Source organism: Fistularia commersonii, chromosome 30 (genome assembly GCF_037954325.1).
Source record: "Fistularia commersonii isolate RoL2024-O1a breed Wild chromosome 30, RoL_Fcom_v1.0, whole genome shotgun sequence".
Classification (NCBI taxonomy): Eukaryota; Metazoa; Chordata; class Actinopteri; order Syngnathiformes; family Fistulariidae; genus Fistularia; species Fistularia commersonii.
In genome coordinates, this window is record NC_141313.1 from 9946152 (window position 1) to 9968477 (window position 22326).

At 42.2% G+C, this 22326-nt stretch overlaps 1 protein-coding gene across 2 annotated transcripts in view; it reads right to left on the reverse strand.

Annotated features, from left to right (window-relative positions):
- The window catches only part of pvrl2l (PVR cell adhesion molecule related 2 like), a 424999-nt gene that overhangs the window by 183928 nt on the left and 218745 nt on the right, over positions 1 to 22326 (reverse strand). For both annotated transcript variants that reach the window (XM_086178170.1, XM_086178169.1), the window contains exons 5-6: positions 16990 to 17107; positions 16576 to 16724 (exon numbers count right to left, since the gene is read on the reverse strand). In XM_086178170.1, coding sequence (XP_086034296.1) covers positions 16576 to 16724; positions 16990 to 17107 — 267 coding nt within the window. The remainder of the gene's footprint in view (positions 1 to 16575; positions 16725 to 16989; positions 17108 to 22326) is intronic.

Genomic DNA, 22326 nt, shown 5'->3' on the forward strand with positions numbered 1-22326 from the left:
GCCTTGGCGGTGTTATTTCCACCTTCAAACTGTCAGCTGGGGGCTGAGGGGGAGCCATGTGAGATGTGACGGAGGTCTAAATCTTGGCTACTTTAATAAAAAAAAAAAAAAACACTCTCCTTCCATCTTTCCTTCCGACCTCTGTCTCAAAAGTTAACTCTTAAAAGGAATCACGCATCTTACTTTCTCCGTCAAATCTGCTCCTTGCGGGTCCCCTGTCAATCGCCCCCGCCTGCGCCTGGTCACCGAGCAACCCACAGCGGATTAGCTGCAGATTGCGATCGCCATCTGACCCTGGACGGCCCCCCGACACAAGCCCCGCTGGCTAATTGAAAGACAGCCTGCCAGTCTGCAGGATTAAAGTTGGTTCTCGCTAGTTCATTATGACACACATGCAAAACACAGGAAGACATACACACACACACACACACAGCCTGAGGTAGACAGGTGGTTTATTGAGAGTTTTTATTTTTTTTTCAAAATGGCAAGCTAGAAGGGAATAGCCTGGCAGTCACAACATAAAATGAGAAATGTGACTACAGGCTCTTAACACAGATGCGATGCCTGTCTGTGTGTTCATTCTGTTCATTTGATTTATCTATTTGTATATTATGTTAAGTGTTTTTTTTTTTTCAAACTAGATAAACAGTAACTAAAAAAAAGATATAAAAACGCAAACACGCAGCAGTATTTTGCAATCTTTGGATCTCAACTCTGTAATGTGAAGCAGCAGCAAAGCACAGAGGTAATCACACATTGCTCCCTTGCCAGGCTTCAGCTGTCAGTAACACAACTAACATCTGACCTAAGAAGTCAAGGGAAAAGAAAAAAAAAAAAAAGAAAAATCAGCGTGTTCCATGTCAAACACACACGAAGGAGTGAATATAAAACATGACTGCTTTCATCCCTCACATGCAAAACCTAACATTTGACGAGCGTGTTGCACCAGAGTCTGATTCGATGCATCGATGGCCGCCGTATGCCGTTCTCCCCTGTGGCCAGCTATTGTGCGTCGCATAATTCTGCTGGGAGCGGCGCAGCCAAATAACGCGAGCGGCCTGATTTGGACTGGCAGGATACGAAAGATAAAAAAAAAAAAACATCTGTTGAAAAGGGGAGATGCAAAGAAGTGGAAAGAAGCCAAAGGGAGTCGGATGTAGAGCGGGATGTGTTTACGTCCCACGTGTGTGTACATGCATGGGTCCCATTCTCCGCCACTCCCTGACTGAAACCAGCAGGGTTTCAGCTCAATTCAACTCCATCAATTTTTTTTTTATTATTTTTTTTTTTTTTTGTGATTTACAGCAAATACCTCAACAATAGATAGATAGATAGATAAATAGATAGATAGATAGATAGATAGATAGATAGATAGATAGATAGATAGATAGATAGATAGATAGATAGATAGATAGATAGATAGATAGATAGATAGATAGATAGATAGATAGATAGATAGATAGATAGATAGATAGATAGATAGATAGATAATACTATATAGCATGCAGCACTCCACCCATCTGCTCCTCTATCATCTCCACTGCCATCCATAATATACCCTGTTTCCATGCAGCCTGCAGACACCGAAGTGCAGGCCATCTTTGATTGATGTTATACACACGCCCCAAAAACCGCTTTGAATAATTCTGAGTTGTGAAGTCGTGAAAGGGGAACACACACCTTTACACTTGTTCTATGAAGTTACAAAATTTTTACTGGTGCATATTTACATGAAAGAGACGGACGGACAGACAGACAGACAGACAGACAGACAGACAGACAGACAGACAGACAGACAGACAGACAGACAGACAGACAGACAGACAGACAGACAGACAGAATGAGATGGATGAGAATACACTGAAACATACATTTGGAGCTTAAACCAGGCCATAAGAAATGCTAAACTAAATTGAAAATGGCAAACAAAGATAGTGCCGTGCAAGCTTTACCCAGTATAAGGAATCCAAGTGGAAAATCTAGTGTTTAAACATTAATTAAGAAGAGTCAGCAGCGAGCAATATGTCACGCTGAGTCTCCACCCTTGGAGTGGAGCAGAAACCCCAACCCATGAGAGAGACCTCCATCCCAGAGCCTTCAAACATCCTCCTCCCTCCTCTAACTTTCTTTTAAGTGATCGCGGTAATGAAATTCCTCTCATGATTAAGATTTTCTATTATCTTCATGGCACAATAAAAAGAAGAATAAACCAATATGGTCCCATATAATGATTATACATAATTCCATCATTCATATATAGTATATCCTGCCCTGCGGGCTACCATTGCTCATAGGCCCACAAATAGAGACATACAGCCACTTTGTATGGAGACATACAACCATTCATCCTCTTTATTTTCAATTTATTTATTACTTTTTTTTTTAATTTTAGCATGTCTGTGTCTGTTTATTTTAGTACATCTCTCATCTCAATTCACTCACTCAATGTATAAATACAACCTTACATTCACTCATTTGCACATCATGCAGAGACATACAATACGATATACAACCTCTCTTATTCACACGTCCAGGACGCCAAAATGACGGAAACCAAAGAACCCAGAAGAACATGCAAAAAAAGTCAGTATCAAATCAGGGCCCAAATCAGGTGGAGGGACAGTCAAATGGATGAAGGCGGTCCCTATTTTCTTTTCAGCATCTGATCTCAATCACCGCTTGATCTGAAGGGGTTTGGCCAAAGGGCCTCTCAAAGTGTAGACAACAGTACTCCAAGATGGATTAATCAAAAAAATAAACAAAAAAAAAAAAAAAAAAAAAGAAAAGAAAAAAAAAGAAAACCTTCTGTTTTCAGTGCCTTGCTGCATTCCGGTTAATTCTTTGTGTCTGGAACTGCCACTGTCACGAAGGACAAAAAAAAATTAAGACTGCCGACAGATTCTGGCTCACGGCCCAGAAAATAATCTAGTCATGAGACTGGAAATAACCAGCTCTATTTGTACAGCCAGAATCCTCCTCGCTCCTCTCACCTCTAGAACTCGTTTTTTGTTCACTTCCTGCTAATCGGGGGCCTAATGCGCTAATTCTCCTAATTTTACATGTCCCACATTCGTTTACGGAAAATGACGTTAAAGCGTTTCATATTTTGGGTTAATTATAGGCCCGGCTCTAATTTGGTGTTATCAACCTGCCATAGAGAGCAGGGCACAATTACCAAATAATATATACATATATAATAAACAAATATTTTTTTCATTCTATACATTTTTTTAATACATTTTTTATTTTTGTACCTAGATATAGATAAATGTGTATACACCTACTCTCAACTCACTCTGCATCGATTCGGGTTTTGATTTCCGGCGACAGGATTCCGCACATCAACCGGTTAATATTTCATGTGGATAAATTGGCGGCGTGTTCTCTCAGGTACTGCATGGCTGCCGCCGCCACTGCTTCTGGCGTGGAGACTGAGGCGCTGACCTTTCAATAATGAGACCTCCTATCTCCTCATCAGGCCACCTCGTACACACACCACGATACTCCTGCTGCTGCTGCCGCCGCCGCCTTTCAGGGCGCCGTTAGGAGCAGGGCAGCGCTGTACAATATCCGGCGCCATAATAAAGAATAAATGCCACGAATAAAACAGAATCCATTTACATAAACATAAATAATATTGAAATGTACGAGTAGTACACTTGCAGGTGTGATAATACCGTATCTCAGGACATTAATTAAGTTCATGAATGTATACTTGGAAAGCTAAAGGATGCTATCATATATCATATTTTTCTCACTGTTATATCAAATATGGTAGCAAACTGTGTTTGGTGGATCATTTATTTTGCCTTAACTCAGCGTTATGTAACGGTTAATAATTGCACAATAGATCAATAATGGCTATAGAAGTGCTGCCTTCATAATACAAGGGTATCATTCAATAAAAAATCATACATTTATCCCTTCATTCACCCCTCCATTCAAAATAACCAATACTAAATCCCTAATAAGAATAAAATAACAATAACTATAATAATAAACAAGTAGATAAACCAACCACTTTCATGCACATATAGCTATTGACTTTCTTTATATATATATACATATTTTTTTTTTTTTTTTCTCTCTTTCAGAATGAAATCAGCTTGTGCCTTCATGTGTTTTTTTTTTTCAGCCCAGAAAGAAAGGGCTAATTCATTTGTCACATTCAGCACACACCGCATCCAGTGTAAACAAGCCCCTGATGACGGACACTTTGAAAAGTCAGTGTAAACACATTTTTAAATTAATCACCGATCACTTGCGTCCGGGGTGTCTCAGCTGTCCCGATGCATCGCCGACCACGATGCCTTGAGTAAAAGGGAATCACGCCATGATTAATACGACTAATTACTGCTCAGTGGCATTGTGAAATTGCTCCCGCCAAAAAAAAAACCAAAAAAAAAAAAACCTGTATTGGCATCATAAGAAAAGGCTATTTGAAAACAGAGACTTTTGTATTGTTTACAGGACCCTCCTTAAACATGAATATTGAGAGAAACTGACAACATTGTTGAATTCTTGTCGAAATCTTCTTCTGGTGGCAACTTGAGGTTTTTTCTTTCAAGTGAGGAAATTAAAGTAGAGTTGCCACGACAACTAGATTTCAATAAGAATTCACCATGACCTTAATAACTGAGAACCTCCACCGACAACCATGTGGTGAACACTCATCTATACTTATATGTATGAATATTCATTCATTCATCCATTATCTACAGCACCTCCTGCAGCCAGAACTGGGTGCCAGTCAATTGCAGGGCCGCATAAAGAGGCAAACAACCATTCATCCTCTCATTCGCACTTCGTATAAAAACATTCGCCCTCTCACTCACATGTCAAATAGAGAAATACAGCTATTCACTCCTTCATTTGCACGTCATATAGAGAAAATCAACCATTCACTCGCTTATCCACATGTAGTACAGACATGCAACCATACATATACAGTGAAAACTTGGCTTATTAATTTAATTTGTCCTTTGATTCAGAACGTTCAAAAACCAAATCACTGTTTCCACTTAAATCCATGTGAATCCCGTTAATCTGTTCTCCAGCACCAAAAACAATCTCTACTCTTTTGAAACTATTTTCTGGTTTACTTATGGCAAGAATACAGAAAGGAATCAAAGATATAGTTAATTATTACTTTGTTTCCCGTGTTCTTTCTCTTCTTGCCAGAACTTGTCTTCAGTGTTTCTGTCACTAAATCAGGAAAAGTAAGTTCGCTAATGTTATCTCCAGCAAGCTGTCTTTCATTCATCCGAACTAACAATGACTGCTTCGTTAACATAGTCGCCCCTTTAGCCACATTAGCCGTCGTCACTCTTCAGGATCCGAGAGATGGTTGACTTTGCCATGTTATAATGCCTAGTAAGATCTGCAGAGTGAACACAACACCCAAATTTACCCATTATTTGCTTCTTTGGATGCCACTATCCCTTGCACTTTTAACTTTTTTTGAGAGCCAGATTAAGGGGCTAGCACACTGAAAAAAAGCGCTTTAACAGGAGAACACAACTATTAACAATGTAAACAACACAGAGTAGGACGCACAACTGCTGCCATGAAACAATTGTTTGTGCACCCAATTTGATTGAAAACTGTTTGTAGGCCAATTTGTTCACAATTGCGGGTGCTCCAAAGGCGATTGTCTACTTTAGGTACATTGTATAAATATGTATATTTTGTATAAATTGAAGTTATCATGCCTACCTTGTTACCTGACTAATAGGGATTTATCTCGTATCGGGTTAAATGGTTGAACTGGCCCGATTTTCGCCCGACCATGTGACCTGACCAGCTGCCTGGCAGCTTGTGACCATCATCACATCGCCAAAAACAAGGGTGATCTTTTGCGTTATAGCATCGCTTGTCGCAAACGTAGCGCTCCTCCCAGACAAGTGGCGCTTACAAACACCCGTGCGATAGTCCCGTCCCGGCGACTTTGCCTCCTCCCGGGCTAGAAGCTAGTGGCGCTGAATTAGTAACAAGAAGGTCATCTCGCTGGAAGACAGATAGATATGAACCGAAAGGTACCGCTGCCGGGACTCATGGTTATTTAACTGATGTGAGATAGAAGCCCACACCCCTAGAATCACTCGACACGGAAGAAAGAAACTTTGGCGCCCCCCCGGATTGCGAGTGTGTTTGTGTCCATGTGAGTGTGTTTGTATTCCCAGCAGGTCTGTGTAGGAGATAAGCAGACGCCAGGAGGCTCTCTCCTCTGCTCTTATCTTCCTGACAGCCATTACCCTTGCAAAGCCATCACCTTAACGGTCACAACGGGAGTGTGTGTGTGAGTGGGGGGTGGGGATCTGTTACCATGATTTGTATTAGGGCAATGCCGCTGTTGCTCCGATGTGTTTCTCAAACTCTGCGCATTTTGTTTTCTGGATTCTGGATGTGTGTGTGTAAACAAAACTTGAGCCCAGGATTTCCCTTTGGACAAAGTTGTGTTGGGCTTCCAATCTTTGAATTGGGTCCAAGCCTGTTTATTTATTTTGAGTTATTGTTATCGTGAACTTTTTTCAAATTTTGGGGTGCAAGCTATGTTGTAAAATGAATAGATAAAAAAAATAAATAAATTAAAAAAATAAAGAAATTCAAGTGAATAAAAATAAATGGATAAATCACACATACTATATATATATTTTTAAATGTAATAAATACATAAAACCTAAACACAATATTAGGAAATACAACGATTATTAAATAGATAATACAAAAAAAAAAAAAAAAAAAACATATACAAAGTAAATATTATAATAAATAAATAAACCAATTAATTATAAATTAATAATCAAATGAATGCTTAACGCTGTGCAAAGGTTCACAGAGCTGGTCGAGTTAACACCTGATCAAAAACAGAGAGAATGATCTTGCGGGCTTTACTGAAATGCGCTTTTCATTCATTTGGATTTTGAAGCCGGGAAAACCAACGGTCCGACAAACTTTAGATAGAACTCAAATTCACTGAAGTTCGTATCTAGTGATGTTATTTTTGAGGCGATTGCATATTTCCAACCGTTTTGTTCTTGCTGGTGAGCACAAATCTCGTCGGAAATGAAACTGGGGGGTAGATAAATATCAAAGTCCCTGACTGCAGACAGCAGAGCTGTCAGCTGGGAGGAAATCAGTAACTATGCTAAATTGAAAATCACAATGGGATTAAAAACAATGCCTGCATTACAGCATGTCATTTGGCACCATTAAACATTTAACACGTCATTTTGACAGTATCCGTTTTATGACCGCGCTCACCATCTAATCACTTTCTCAAACACACAAGCTGCATTTCCAACAGTTTCCACCAGCTCTTGTTGACTTGCAACCCTGACCCCTAGTTAATACGCCACGTCATGCGACAAGTGAGTCACCCGGGATTAATTTTCTATCTGAAAGGAAATGCTGGATGCATGTGCCTCTGGTGGGTGACTTCTTGTTCCCTTTTCTTTTTCCATCCTCAGGAAAACGTGTTTTCAGACATGACTTCTTCTCGTGGAGCGCGCGACAGACGATTCACTTTATGCATTAACCAACTGTCGGCTGAATCAGCTTTGAACGTCCCGCTGATTCTTTTTTCCACAAAATCCCTGAATTTACTGTAAAAAATTTTAAAAGCTATTTTGCAAATTTCTGGAAATTAATTTAAACACCTACTTCAGTCTGACATCTGAAATCAAAGGACTTGTTATACTGCAAAATGCGTCAATTGGAAGGTCACATAGAGACAACTGTTCATTCTCTCATTTCCACACCGGTTGGAGATGTAAAGCCATTCACCCACATGTAATTTCGAGAAAAACGACAACCTCACTCATTCAAACAAGTATTCAGACAAGCCGTGCTCAACCACACGTCTGGGCGATGGTCTTCAATGAACCTCCTGCATAATTTTTGTTGGTGGAAAGCCGAGAACCCAAACAAGGAAGACCGCAAACAGAAAGCCCCTGATGTAGGAAATTGAACCGGTAACCCACTTGCTGTGAGGCAGGAGAGCTGAGCACGCGTTTATTAATATGGTGGAATGCCATTTCAGATATAGAAAAAGAAGTAATGTGTGAATAAATCTGTCGAAAAAAAATTCCTCCTGCGGGGACGCGGACGCTGTGAGGAGGGGGAAAACACAACCGGAATTACAAAAGACAGAGGAATTCGTCCGTTGGGAAGCGCTGGCGCGTTTCTCTCCATATTCTCGGTAACTTTGAAAGTAACATCGGGAAACGCGATCATTTTGGGTGTGATGGTTGGGTGTGGGGGAGGGGCAGGACTTAGTATATTTGAGGAATTTGCGGAGATTCTGGAATATCAGGCAGCGGAGCACCTTGCATGTAATCTATATTATTAAGATTGAAGGCAGAGAGAAGATCCAAGCCCAGCTTCCAAGTGAGAAAGAAAAAAAAAAAAAGGAAAAAAAAAAAGATAAAATGCCTTCATTATATTGGCGAGTTCTATACAGAGAACATGATTTAAAGATAAAGAACTCGGGCGCATTTTGTCTCCCGGGAGACAGCTTCTGCAACTCTGTGAAGGAGTAATGAAGGCATTTTATCTTTCTTTTCTTTTTTTTTTTTCATTTGGAAGTATAGTGCCTTGGCGTGTCTCTGTTTTCTACAAGATAAAACCCTCCTCCGAAGACCGACTTCTGCGCAGTTGTTTTAAGTCTCATGAAGCTTAAAGACAAAAACGTTTTCATGGAATTTTGCGGGAAATCAATTGAGAGATGCATTTAAAAAAAAAAAAAAAAAAAAAAAAAAAAAAAATGAAGTTCTATGAAGCACTATGAAGTTCCAGGCACAGTTCCTACGTTGCTTTCGGAACGATTTACGATTTGCACAAGAAGGCCTCACAGCTTGACAGAAATATGAGATTTGTTCGCTATTAAAGTTAAAGTTGAACTTTAATATCCCCCTGAGGGGGAATTTAGTTTACAGCCAGGAGGGAAACTAAGGGAAAACAAACAACAATAACAGGTACAGGAGGAACAACAACCCACCACAGGAACACGTAACCATATACTTTGAACCGAGGGATATGCTACATGCTCCATGTTTTGAGGGGGCTGATCTACAATGATCTATTCAGGAGGTTGTCAGATTCAGTTATTCGGTTAAATTAGTGTCTGTACCTATTTGTCCTACATTTTGGAACCGCATACTGACGTCCCGATGGCAGTAGCCTGCGTTCAGTGGGTGGCTAGGGTTAGCAAGGATAGCCTTTGCCTTCCTGGTGGCTCAGGCCTTGTGCTACCCACAATGCAGCTATGCATTTTTACCATGTTGCTCACCGTATTTTTGTCTTGCCCAACGAGGGACCCTAACCGGGAAATGAAAGCGAAGGTTAAAACCAACTCGATAAAACAAGAATAGAAATGTTTTCACAAAAACATGTTTCACATTAAAACTTCTAAATTTTTGATGAAAGCACGTGTGCAGGTGGGCCTTGATAAAGACTGCGTTGGTATTTGCCACGAAAATCAGGTTGTACGATTTCCACCATCTGACCATGAATAAAAACAGGAGGGTGAGGTGACCTCTATCTAAAATCAATAATCATTTCCTCATCGTGGGTGACGGACAGGCTGACAGATGGAATCTCTATGGACTATGATTGTTTGCAGATGACACTGTGATATTTTGTGAGAGCAGGGAGCAAGAGGAGGAACATCTAGTGAACTGGAGGTATGCCTGGAAAGGAGAGCTATGACGGTTAGCCGCAGCAAAACAGAATACGTGTGTGAATGAGAGGGACCCGAATGGATTTTTAGGTAGCCTGGGTCAACACACACGAAGGACTATGACTGCAGTAATTTCACGCTGGAGGAAGGAGTACATCAGGGATGAGCTCCGAGCCCTTTCTAGTTCACTATGCCGAAAGACAGAATCACAGTTAGACAGGAATCTCTATGGACTGGGATTCTTTGCAGATGACATGGTGATCTGCAGTGAGAGCAGGAAGGCAGACACTTTCATTCGAGAAGCTGCTTCAATTCTTATTTTAGAGAAAGTCTTAATATCGACTTGGGAATAAAAAAAAAAAATTAAAAGATTTCGATAAATAATGGATTAAAGGAAAATATCAGAGGTAATTTTTGCATCAAGGAGAAGTGCTTTGGATGCTAAAGTTTGATAGCCTGTCAGCTCCCAAACAAATCACCCGAGCAAACCAAGTGTTTATTTCAGATTGTCAGGCTAGTGCACAACAACACAACGCCGCCACATACAGGACTCGCTAGACCTTAAATTAGACACGGCGAAGGGAGACGGGACGTAGCGACCAATCAGAAGAAAGGAAGGTGATGGGGGAATTGTTTCGAGTTGAAATTGTAAATGGGTAATTCGGACAGGAGCCCAGGGAACAGAACGATCTTCTCGGTTTGATTGTATTTTAATGTGAATAAGTGTCTTCGGTGACCATCTCTGGTCCAAAAAAACGAACACCCGCAGAAATGCCAGTGCCATTCCCAGGTATTTTATCCCTCAGCTATTTGCCTTGTCTTCCAATTAGATGAGCCTCCATGAGAAAGATAAGTACTTCTAACTACTTGTGATCGGCCCAGCAGGATGAGGCTGGTGGTTAAATGTAACAGAGTGGGGAAAAAAAAAAAAAAAGGGGGTTCAGGTGGATCCAGGTGGCTGAGGTGAAGCCGGCCCGACAGGTCGGCAGGCTGATTTCAAAGGATTGGAAGAAAAAGCCCATTTCAAGGCCCACGCACAAAAGAAAAGAAAAAAAAAAATTAGAATTGGATGTAAAAAAAAAAGAGAAGCTGCCGGATTTCCTTAACGGATCCATTATATGGGCTTTTTTATTACCTGACACGGAAATATTCCAAAGCCAGGCTTTCATTCATTCATTCACTCATTCATTTATTCATTCATTTATTTATTTTCTCGACTGCTTATCCTGCAGTCAGAGCTGGAGCCTATTTCAGCTATGTTTGCCTGAGATGTGGGGTTTCCAGCTGTTTGGAAGTACATGCGTTCTCTAATTCATATTTACGGTTCGGTGTTACGGCTTTTTTTTTTCTCACCGGCTCGTGATTTAATTTTCAAACACCGATTTTATCCCGCTGCTCCCTGGCGCTCGCTGAGGTTAGCCTGAGGTTCGTGTCTGAGAGAGTTAGTTAGCCAGCGTTCCCTTCTCTCCTCCCTTGTGGCCAGATCATCTGATTATCTTCTGTGCAAAGCTGCTGGGTCCTATTTGTCTGTGTGTGGCACGCGTGCATGTGTGTGTGAGTGTTTTAGTCTTTCCAGCGGTCAGATATCTCACTGGCTGCAGGCAATCCGGGAAATGCTTCTCCACTGGTTCACTTAGATGTGACTTTGTGTTAGACTGTAGGTGTGTATGTATGTGTGTGTGTGTTTGAAAGGCATCAATAGCCCCCAGCCCAGTGCCAGCTGGACTCCCCCATGAAAGGATTGGATGTGTGCAGGGAGAGGTGGAGTGATGGGCAGTGGGGTGGAGGACGGAGGGCCGCCTGCCAACTCGGGCTCTCCAATGGGGACCGAAAGTCGGCCCGTTTTTCAGAGGTGTTCCCCGCCGGCTCTGTCACTCTCGGCTCCGTCCACTCGCCACACTCCCCCTTTATCTCTGCGTCCAGTCGTTCTGTAATCTCTTTGTCTTTTTTTTTTTTTTGCTAATGCCCTTCCCCCTCGTCAGATCCACTCCCTTCCTCCACTCCAATCATTTTCTTTGTGCCCACATACTCTTTCTCTCTCACACACACTGTCTCTCTCTCTGGGCACAGCGCGCTGGGGAGATCCAGCTGGCGCCTTGGCAACCGAGCAAGCCGCGCACGGTCGACATCACGTGCATATTAACCGCTCGGGATTCATACTGAGATTGTCCTCCGCGTTCACCTCATGTGATTTCAAGACCACAAACCTTCACTTCGCTTTATGATAGAGTTTACTCCTCGGAGATCCAGTATTGAAATAGTGTTTTTTTTTTTGCTTTTATATCTTCTATAATCTCCTCAACATCCTCCTGTCTATTCCTCTGCCCAATTTTCTCCCCTCCGGCATCGTCTCTCTCCCTCTCTGTCGTCCGGCCTCCTTTGCCGCCGCATACCTTCCCTTCCTCTACATCGCAGCCGCGGCGGCGGCAGAAAGGGAGTCGTGACACGCGACGACTGTTTGACGACGGCAGAGGAGCCATGCGCTACAGAGAGACGCTTTCATCTGCCGTTTCACGGAACAGAGGAGGGCGGTTAACAGTTCTCAGCGGGGAAATTAGCAGGGTGCGTTGAGCCCGCGTACACAAAAGTGTTAACCGTTACATTATTGAGAGCCTTTAGATCTCAAGCTGAGACTTTAACTGATTCCTGTCCTATGACTGTTGTAAGTTTTTTTTTTTTTTTTTTTTTTCCTAAAGAGAAGCGAGGCACTACAAATGGGAATGAAACGTCAGAGAAATTACCTGGCAGAAATGATAGCAACAGCTTCCAAAATAAAAAAAAAAAAAAATAATAAAAAATTTTTTAAATTTCTTTTTTTTTTTTTGGCAATCACTTGGCAAGGAGAAGAGAACTCATCCTGTCAAAATCTGTCAGCAGAGGCATTGTCTGAGAAAACATCTATAAGCATCATTGGGTGTCGCAAGAAGTCATGTTAGCTGCTTTCAGACACAAAAGTTCTAAGAACTGTCCAACTTGAATTTTGTTCCAGGAACTACCCTCCTCCTCCTCCTCCTACTTTGGGGCAAAATCGCCTTGAAGAAGAGGAAGATGACATGGAGAGCCAAATCACGGCGATGTTCATGTTCTGCATGGCGAGATTAAAAACTATAGACTATCTAATGGGTTGTAGTGTTTTTATTTTTTTTCCTCCCCGCACTGCTTCGCCGTGTGAAGAACCCCACCATTCGCTATCTCCTTACTTACTTTTTATGTTCCGCTGCGCCCGCTCTATGCATATCTGTTTGTAGCTGCCTCTGTCCATTTTGTCATGAAAGAACAACTGACCGGTTACCGAAATTGTTTTTAAAAATGGCGCAGGGGGTATAATGTAACAGGCTTATGAGATCTTCCGATCACCAAGCACCTACGTCACAAGAGTTCCTTTGGAATCGTGAAAAGAACCTGCCTCAGTGGAAGAACTAAAATGGTTTTGGGGATAGCTTGGTTCCCGAAAAGGAACTGCAAAAAAGGTCCTAACAGTGCCAAAGTGGCTATATTATGCTATCTATGACCTTTGGATAAGCAGTTAATATCATCTTTGCCGTACTTCTTATGTATCATGCAGTCTTTTTCAACATGACTTTCAAAAATAAATTGATAGATTAGTCTATAGGTAGATAAATAACTATTGATTGACTGTTCAACAGAAAAAAGAAACACTTTGAAACTACCACTAATAATGTACCCAGCAGATAAGCCGCATCGGCTTTTGCATTCACAGAGTAATTTGCTGGAGCTCAAGCCACCGTGTCCAATGGGAGTTTGCCGTTCCGTCATCACGCGGATGCCCGACTTCACGGGCACGACACTGACGAGTTTATTTTAATTTGTTTTTTCAAAATAGAGGATCTTGACACTAAGTTAAATGTGAAATACTGAATAACTGGAAGCATCACAAGGCATTTGAAACACAAACGGGAATAGAATATGTGCAGTAGGTCATTGTTGCGGTCGGGAATAAGAAGCATTTCTACTCAAACACACCCACATACACACACACGCATGCACTCATGTTCACATTTATATTGAAATTTGCATTGTTGCTTGTTCATAATGTTTATGTCAGTCAACATTCCCATTTGTTCCAGAAATACTTGAGCCTTAAATGGCTCATATGTATAATTCCTACCGATGGCTGATGGCCGTTTCCTGTAGCGGATGCAAACAGGTTCCAGCAATTAGAAAGAGGGCGTTTCATCGTTGGTTGAGCTGGAATGCAATAACTGCAAATTATCTAGCTGTATCAAACTAAAGAAGTCATCCAGCTAATTGTAAACATTTCTTCAAGGGTGACACCTAAACAATCTGTTTGCGTCGTGAATCATTAGCGATCGGAAAGCCGGCCGTCTGGAGCGTGGGGGAGTTTTCCTGGCATGGTGCTTAAGAATCAGATCGGTGCAGAAGGTAAGAAACGGACACGATGATTTGATTAAGTTGCGCTGACTGGTCGGGTTACTTAGTGGACGGCCCCCGTGCAGACCTTTCCAGTCAATACCCGTCCGGAGTGATCGGATTGAAAAACAACAACTCTTAGTGAAGCTGTAAACACATTTGGCACAAACTAAAATCCAATCGCACGGCGCCCATACAGATGTGCCCTGTGGCCCACATGTGGCCCCATTGTTAAAAATAACAAAAGTACAACCGCAACCCACGTCGAGGGGGTCACCCTGCTTTTCCGTGAAAGGGGTATTTTTGTGACAACAGCGATATTCATGTATTCATTTGGATTATTCTGACTCAACACATGAAACAAATTAAAAGTCCATCCAAATAGGTTGTTTTTTTCCAGTGCAGGTCAGAAAAGTCTCCCCCACCTTTCTAACAGCAACGGATCTTTCTCTCTGTGATGAAGCTCAACCGATAATAACCTTCCCTTCCACCGCCGTTCCACTGCGATGGTGCCGTGCAAATCGTAATATGTATTTGCTGATTTGGACAGAGATACAACCGAGATAAGGCTGCCGATGCATGTAAAGATGATTTAATTTGAGGTATGCAAACAACATATGTATATATATATATATATATATATGCAACCCACGGAAACAGATAGTGTGTAGAAGCTCAGGGCATTAATACAATGGCTTATGTGATATTATTTACACATATATATACATGTATATGTATATATTTTTTTATTTATATAACATACTTAATTGACTCTTGCATCCCATCTTTATTTGGGATTTTTTTCTCACCACTCGCTTTTGCGGTATAAAATGAATTCTTCCATAGAAATCAATGATAATGATTAAATTACTTGGCAGCTAAATATATATGTGTGTGTGTGTGTGCTGAAAAGGGAAAGAGTAGCCTTCAGGATACTTAAAGTCAGTAACAATGCTGTGTTTCCAGCAAGAACAGTAGCAGCTTAGCCTTTTCACAAACCTCCCACATATCCCTCCCAACACACCGCCTGGCAACACAGAATCTTTGTTCTCCGAAGAGACAATCCAAATCTCCGGTTCCTTTCCCCGCAGATTTTCTAAATGTAGCTTTCTCTCTGTCTTTTGGCAAAACAGTAGAGGCGTTTTGTTTTGTTTTTGTGTGTCCGCGTGTGTGTGCGTGCTTGTTTTCTCATGGGCTCAACACAATGATTACTCAATTTAATTCCTCAAAAAAAAAAAAAAAGAATTACAGTGAAAGGACGGAAAGCATTTTGACCAGTCAAACAGGCGGTGTGGAAAGCAACACTGTGGGAACACACAGGGCGATACAAAAAAAAAAAAAAAAGAGTCCCGTCTGTTGATGTGAAACGAAGCATTTCAGCATTCTGACATGTTCTCAGGGTTTTTTTCATATGCGGAGCTGTGTGTGTGTGTGTGTGTGTGTGTGCGTGTGTGTACACGCGCATGTGTGTATGTGTCTGTGTGTGAGTCAGATCAATGTCTGACAATGTCAGTAGGTGATAAAATAAAATACAAAAAAATAATCTAACAGAATGAAAAAAATGAAATCAATCAATTAAAATAAAATAAAATAAAATAAAATAAAGTGATATTAAATTAAATGACCCTTACACCATTTACCAGGCACAGAGTAATGACAAGCCAAGACCAACCTGACCGGTAAGAAGGGGAGATTCAAAGAGGAGAAGGGGAGAGACAGGTCAATGAAGATATTAGTTTGTGTGGAAAAAAAAAAACAAAAATAAAGAAAAAATGGGTGACAAGCGAACAAAGGAAGCAAGTCTAGGTAAACTGGCTCACACCAACTTGAACCCTTGGAAGAATTTAGAAACTCTCCATCAATCCCATGATGATGACAAACTCACCGCAGGGCCTCAATGCTCTTAACAAGGGCCGACTATCTGACTCATAATTCACAATTCACTTACAATTTATGTCCAACTGCGCTACGGTGTCCTGCTCGCAGTGTGGCCATATAGCGCCTGCTATCCAAGGAGCAAGTTTTGATTTGGAGTTATAAGCATTCAGAGTTGGCTCTTGTCCTGCAATTCGGCCCTGCTGTGGGGAAAGGGTCAATCAAAAGCCTCCGCTGTGCAGCGCTTCTGCGCCCGGGCCAGCGTGGAACGAAATATGAAAAAGAAAAAAAGTAATTGTAAACCTTGAGACACCGGCATCCCCGCAGCTCACAGATCAGCCTTGATCCCAGCATGCGTGCGTGTGTGTGTTTTGTGTGTGTGTGTGCATGAGAGAGAGGGAGAAATTTGTGTATTTGTGCATGCATATCTGAAAGTATACCTGTATGTTTGAACCAAAAGGCCGCTCATGCAAATGTGTGTGCGTATTGTTGTGTGTGTGTGTGTGTGCATCCAGTATGTAAACAGTCATTTGGGGAGTTTTTGGAGACAATGGTATTACTGTGCTATGTTGCCCTGCGGGTGCGCGGATGTGTGTGCGTACACGTGCGATTCCCGTGGACGGACTCACCGATGACGACGGTGGTGATGTGCTGCTTGCTGGTGCCGTGCTTGTTCTTGACCTCGCAGATGAAGGTGGTGTTGACCGCGCCGTCCACCTTCCTCACCGTCAACTTGTTGCCCTCCACCACCACCGTATCCGGCATGGGACCGGACGCCCTGCAGGGAGGGGGGGGGGGGGTTGGAAACGAAGGTATGATTTCAATATAAGGAAAAGAAGAAGGAAAAAGGCTCTGTGAGTGGGATAGTTGCACATACGGCGCGGTGGGCCATCTGTCAGTCAAACGGCGGATAAGATGTAATCATTTAAGAAGAGTGATTGTCACTTCTATTGCTGTCATTACAGAAAATAATTAGAGTCTGTCACTTTCCCTGAGGGAAACAAGGGGTGAGGGATGAAGTGCGTGGGTGGGCGGGAGCTTACGTGGCCCAGGTGATGGTGGTGGGCTCCGGGTTGGCGTTGGCCGTGCAGACGAGCACGGCGTCGGAGCGGCCGACATACCAGTTATTGTCGTATCCCTCGATGGACACAGACGGAGGATCTGCAAACGAGGAGGGACACCTTAGATCAGGGGTGTCAAACTAAAATACACAGTGGATCAAAATTCAAAACTTGAACAGAGTCACAGGCCAACATTGATATTTATTGAAAAAAATCTTCCTCCAGGTATAACAATGTACCTTTTCATATGGACGCAAACAAGTTTTGCTTAATAACTCAATATGGAGCAACCAAATCCTAATACTAGACAAAATATAATTGAATGTTGCCAAAAAGAGAAATATCCTATTTTCTTCCTTTCTGCTATGACTACTGTCAATGGAGGGCGTTTATGGGTTCTGTTGTGATTGTTGTGCCAAAAACACCAGCAGAGCATTCTGGGACTCGTAGTATTACCGGTACATGTGCCGTAGAGTACAATAGTCATTTGGTATATAATTAAATATAATTACACCATGAGCCAAATTCTGCCTTTGGGCTAAAGTTTGACACCAATGCCTTAGATCCAGCATACACCTTCCTGGTAAATTCATTTGTTATCTATAACATTGGGCTGTGATGCTAGGCGCTAGTCCGGCCATCGGGAGCGATTGGGGTCCAGTGTTGTGCACAAGGACATCCTGTCATGCAAACAGGGGGGAATTGAACCGCAAACCCCTCCGACTGAAGGGACAACCAAGTGAACTACAGCTGCCTTCATAGACATACAAGTCTTCATCTCTCATTCACATGTCACATAGAGGCATAAAAGCATTCACTCTTTCATTAGCATGTTATATAGAGACAGACAAACCATTCACAATCTCATTCGCACTTCAATTTCGAGTCTGCGCTGAATCTCCTCCATGTTTTGGGACTTTGAGAGGAAACCAGAGGAAACCCATGAAACCACGGGAGATAACGCGAACTAAGGTGACTAGAATCCAAACAGGGACCTTCTAACTGTGAGGTGGAAAAGATATCGCATTACTCTATTCTTGGTACATGTATATACTATTTATTCCAATTGTGGGATGGAATAATAGCAGAATTGGTACAAGAGGCGATAAGATTGGGTTTACTGTTAAAGGGAAAAAAAAGGTACATTTCCATGACGCCAATTCAGACAGATCAACGGATTACGAGGGCGGATTGGAGGATTTGTTTGCAATGTCATGGAACAGCCGCCCTCCCACAACCCCCCTGCAAAAAGAAAGAGAAAGAAAAAAATAAATTGGATTGTCTATGTATAAAGGTGGCTGGCTTTTGGAGCTACCTTATCCCCGCCTCCTCTGAAATGATATAGCATTGAATGAATGATGCTTATCACGAGTGTGTGGCTGAAGGTACAAAACATCGGATTGACCAAATGAGAGCTGAGCAGCAACGACAGCGTTGGAGTTAAGAGTCGAGGAATGATTACACAAACACTTAGTTGAAAAAGGAAATTATATGAGTGGTTATATAAGTGGATTTCTGTAGCTCCCAGAAATAAGTGCCCATATGTACTAGGCGTATTGGTCAACTGGATTGTGTCAAAGCCCTTGACATTAGCCAAATTTGTTTCTTGCCCTTCGCTCCCAGAGCAGTTAGGGGGTTCAGTTTTATCCTCAATACCTCTTCAGCAGATGAGGAGGAGCTCCGGAATTGAACCGGGAGCATTTGGTTGCAAGAGGACCACTGCTAACACCTGAGCTGCGCTACTCCAATAAATGAGTGTTTGCTACTTACTGCGTTGTACGTAACAGGATACTTAGTTGTATTCATCTGTCTCACCTAGTGTTCCTTAGTAGATCTTAGAATTCTAATACAAAGATCGAATGTCATGATTTCCCATTCAGTGTTCTCTCACCGCCATCGATTGATTTAAGAGGCTTTAATGAAACAATGTTCGAGTTCAGTTGTACAAATAAACCAATAGTAGCACGACTTCTTCTTTTCCTTTTTGGCTGATCCCTTCAGGGGTCGCCGCTGTGAATCATCTGCCTCCATCTAACGTTCTCCCCTTCTCTCACTTAACTACCTTCATGTCCTCTTTCACTCCATCCATCAATCGCCTCTCTGGTTTTCCTCTAGGCCTCCTGCCTTGCACTTCCAATCTCAGTACCCTTCCTCCCGATCTACTATTGACCCTCAGTTATTAAATCTTTGTTCTTTATCACCACTCATCTCTAACCTCACCGTTGCATTTGGCACCCTCTTAATCACCTATGTGTCCCTGTTGGTTTACCATAATAATCTACCCTCATTCCATTTTATCAGATTAAATTTGCCTTTTATTCCATAATCAACCAATGCAAACCCAATCATCATTAAATGAAGCAGAAGAATTTATCTGCCTAGCTTGGAAGGACTTCCATAAATACTAAGTGCCAGGGGTTAGGTTATTTCTTGTCATCCTCAGCATGCCTAAAATTGGACGTTGTACTTGAAGTATCCTCTACTATCTACCATCCAGCCACTGATTTTCACATCTGTTTCTCACCCGGAATGTCAGGTCAGTGACATCTGTTATTTTATGGGGGTCGAGAAAGAAACAGGTCAGAGTCTCGGTCACGCTGACCGTATTTCTAGAGGGTGTGCAAGGATTGATGGTAAATAGGATGACATTCAACCATTTGAAACTTTGAAGGCTTTTTAACAATACCCCATGTAGGCTCAACGATGAATTCACATCCTGACGGAGCCTTCTGTCTGCCCTCTGCGATCCCATTGTACATAATTTCGTATGTTTTTTTTGGGAGTTCTTGGATGCCTCTGGCCAAAGGGGGGAAACAGAGCAATACCACAGGAAGTTCTGAGGGTGGCGTTTTGAGCAGTATGTGACCAGAGAGAGGACAAATAACAAGAAGGCAACATGGTGTCGGTATAACTTGGGGGAAGAATGGATTTAATGGCCACGAGTTCCTTCCTGGTCGCCATGTTTTGTTGTTATCGGAACAGAACAGGGAACTCAGTGCTTGGATTTGAACTCTGAACTGCGCTTTTGTCGATGTATTGGTTAACAACTAACGGTAATGTAAAGCACTTGGGAAGGACATGGCCAGTGATGTTTGACAACATTTGAAATGGACATTCATGTTGGTGTTCATAACATGAGGACGATCTCAGTTCAAGTGAAAAAAAAAAAAAAAGGATAGGCACTACGCAAGCATACAAACAGGCGCAAGCTTAAGTAGAAATGAGAAATGTGTGAGCATTTACCCCCGGTACTCGTGGCAGTACTCGTCACTTTAAGTGAAGATGAACCGGAGTGACGTGGGAAGTAAAAAGAGGAAGTTAATCGCTCTCTTTCCCTTCTATGTCTTTATGTGGTGGGGGGAAAAAAAAAGAATGCGGAGAGAGGTTGATGATCAGAGTGTTAAACTTTCACGGCGACAGACAGAAGCTGCAGGACCCAAGGAATTTGTGTGATGTGTGTGTCTGTGTGTGCTTCTCCTGCAGAGCGGTGACCTATAAAAGCCGGTCTGAGTCACAGAGCATAAGGATACGCGATCGCTCGCACCAACATTTAACCAACACACACATGGTGAGAAGTCACAGAGCGTGTTGCGTTCTTGTGTCTGCTCCGGAACTTCTGTCTCGGTGAAGATAAACTTGAGTTCCCGCTTCAGGGACGAGGATATTTTTTTTTTTTAAGATGAAGAACACGGCGGCCCATCTTCAGCCGCTTTTTCAGGCAGCATAGTTCAAAGAACCAGGTTCTAAGGCATGGGAGGTCAGAAGACCTCTTCTTCGGTCCATTTCTCTCCGGTTCTGTCCATTGTGTTGCAAGAAAACAAGTGACCGGTGCCGATAATCGTTTTTTAAAAATGGCACCTAGCAGTCTACAAAAAGGATCTGGTAATGGGCATGGCTTCTGAGTTCCACCGGTTTAACTTAGGTCACATGAGTACCAATCCATAAAAAGGAGTAGGCGCTAAAATGGTTGTAGGAAGTGAGGCCCATGGTGCCCGTCTCCTATGCTTTCTGAGGGCATGGAAAAACAGGCTAGTTCACGAAAACTTTCTAGGAACCGCAAAAGTTGCGCTGTTCGACAAGGGGCAATTGTTTCTGTCACCTGGGGAGGAAGATTCCTAATGGCCAGATGACAGATATAACCAATTACTAATGGATTATGTTCCCTTATGAAACCCATTAGTATCATCTAAGCTCTTGACATGTTGGCCTAATTCTTTTTTTAAGTCAACTTCGTGTTACATGAATAATTTCACTGCAAAGATTTTTTTTTTTTTTCCCTGAAAACTTTTCTTTTTTATATTTACGGAGTACATTTGCTTTAAAAATACAAACGGATTAAGCCAAAGAGCCCTTCAGCTATCAATCATTGAATGCCATTCCAGTTGTCGTCTTCTGTCTGCAGAAAAGCCCGACATAAGAGCTTTCATATCCATTCATGGCAGCGCTAACATCTTTTGACACAAAGTCCTTGATGAATACTTTTACTTATGTTGCGGGGGAAATGCTCCACGTCATAGCAATTCTCTGCGTGAGCTACTTTCTTTAACAATTATTTTCTATTGATCCCTGGTGAGACATGAGGCTGTGATGGTGCTTCTCCAACTCTAACAGTCATCTGCCATCACTTGAACCTGTGGCCATGAGTAACCCTCAGTCCGCCGTTGCTTCTCTTTTGGTTTGGTTCATGGTTTATTCGAAGCACTCCAGTTGCCTTCTCTCTCAATCTTTTTTAAGGTAGTTACGTTTGGTCCTTCGTGGTCCTTCATATTTTGCCAAATGATCAGACAGATCCTTCTCAGGCAGATACCAAAAAAAAAAACAGCAGGTCTCTCTTAACAACACTCCAACATTCTGGTACAAAGAACACGGCCTTGATATTGCAATTGTAGCTATCGTCACCTTGGTTCTGATTGAGTGTTTGGACTTCCAAATATTCCTGAGTGAGCTGCTGAACATGGCAGGACTGCTAAATAGTCTAAATTTATACAGCGCTTTCATTACCTTACACTCCATCGCATTCACGCACACACACACATGAACACACACCGATGGTGGCTGAGCTTGAAGTTTAGCATCTTGCCCACTTTGGCGTGCAGACAGGAGGAGCTGCAAATCAAACTGCCAACCTTTGGATTTAAGGGACGCCCCGCTCTACCAACTGAGCCACAGCCAACCATGGCCAGCCACCCTTCTACCAGAAACACAGCGCCAGTGATGTGCTTGCTGAAATCCCTTTGAAACTGAGAAGTCAAATATTGCCTGTCAAAGTTGACTATCGGAAATTCTTACTTTCCAGACCGGTTATTTGTTCCTACCTAC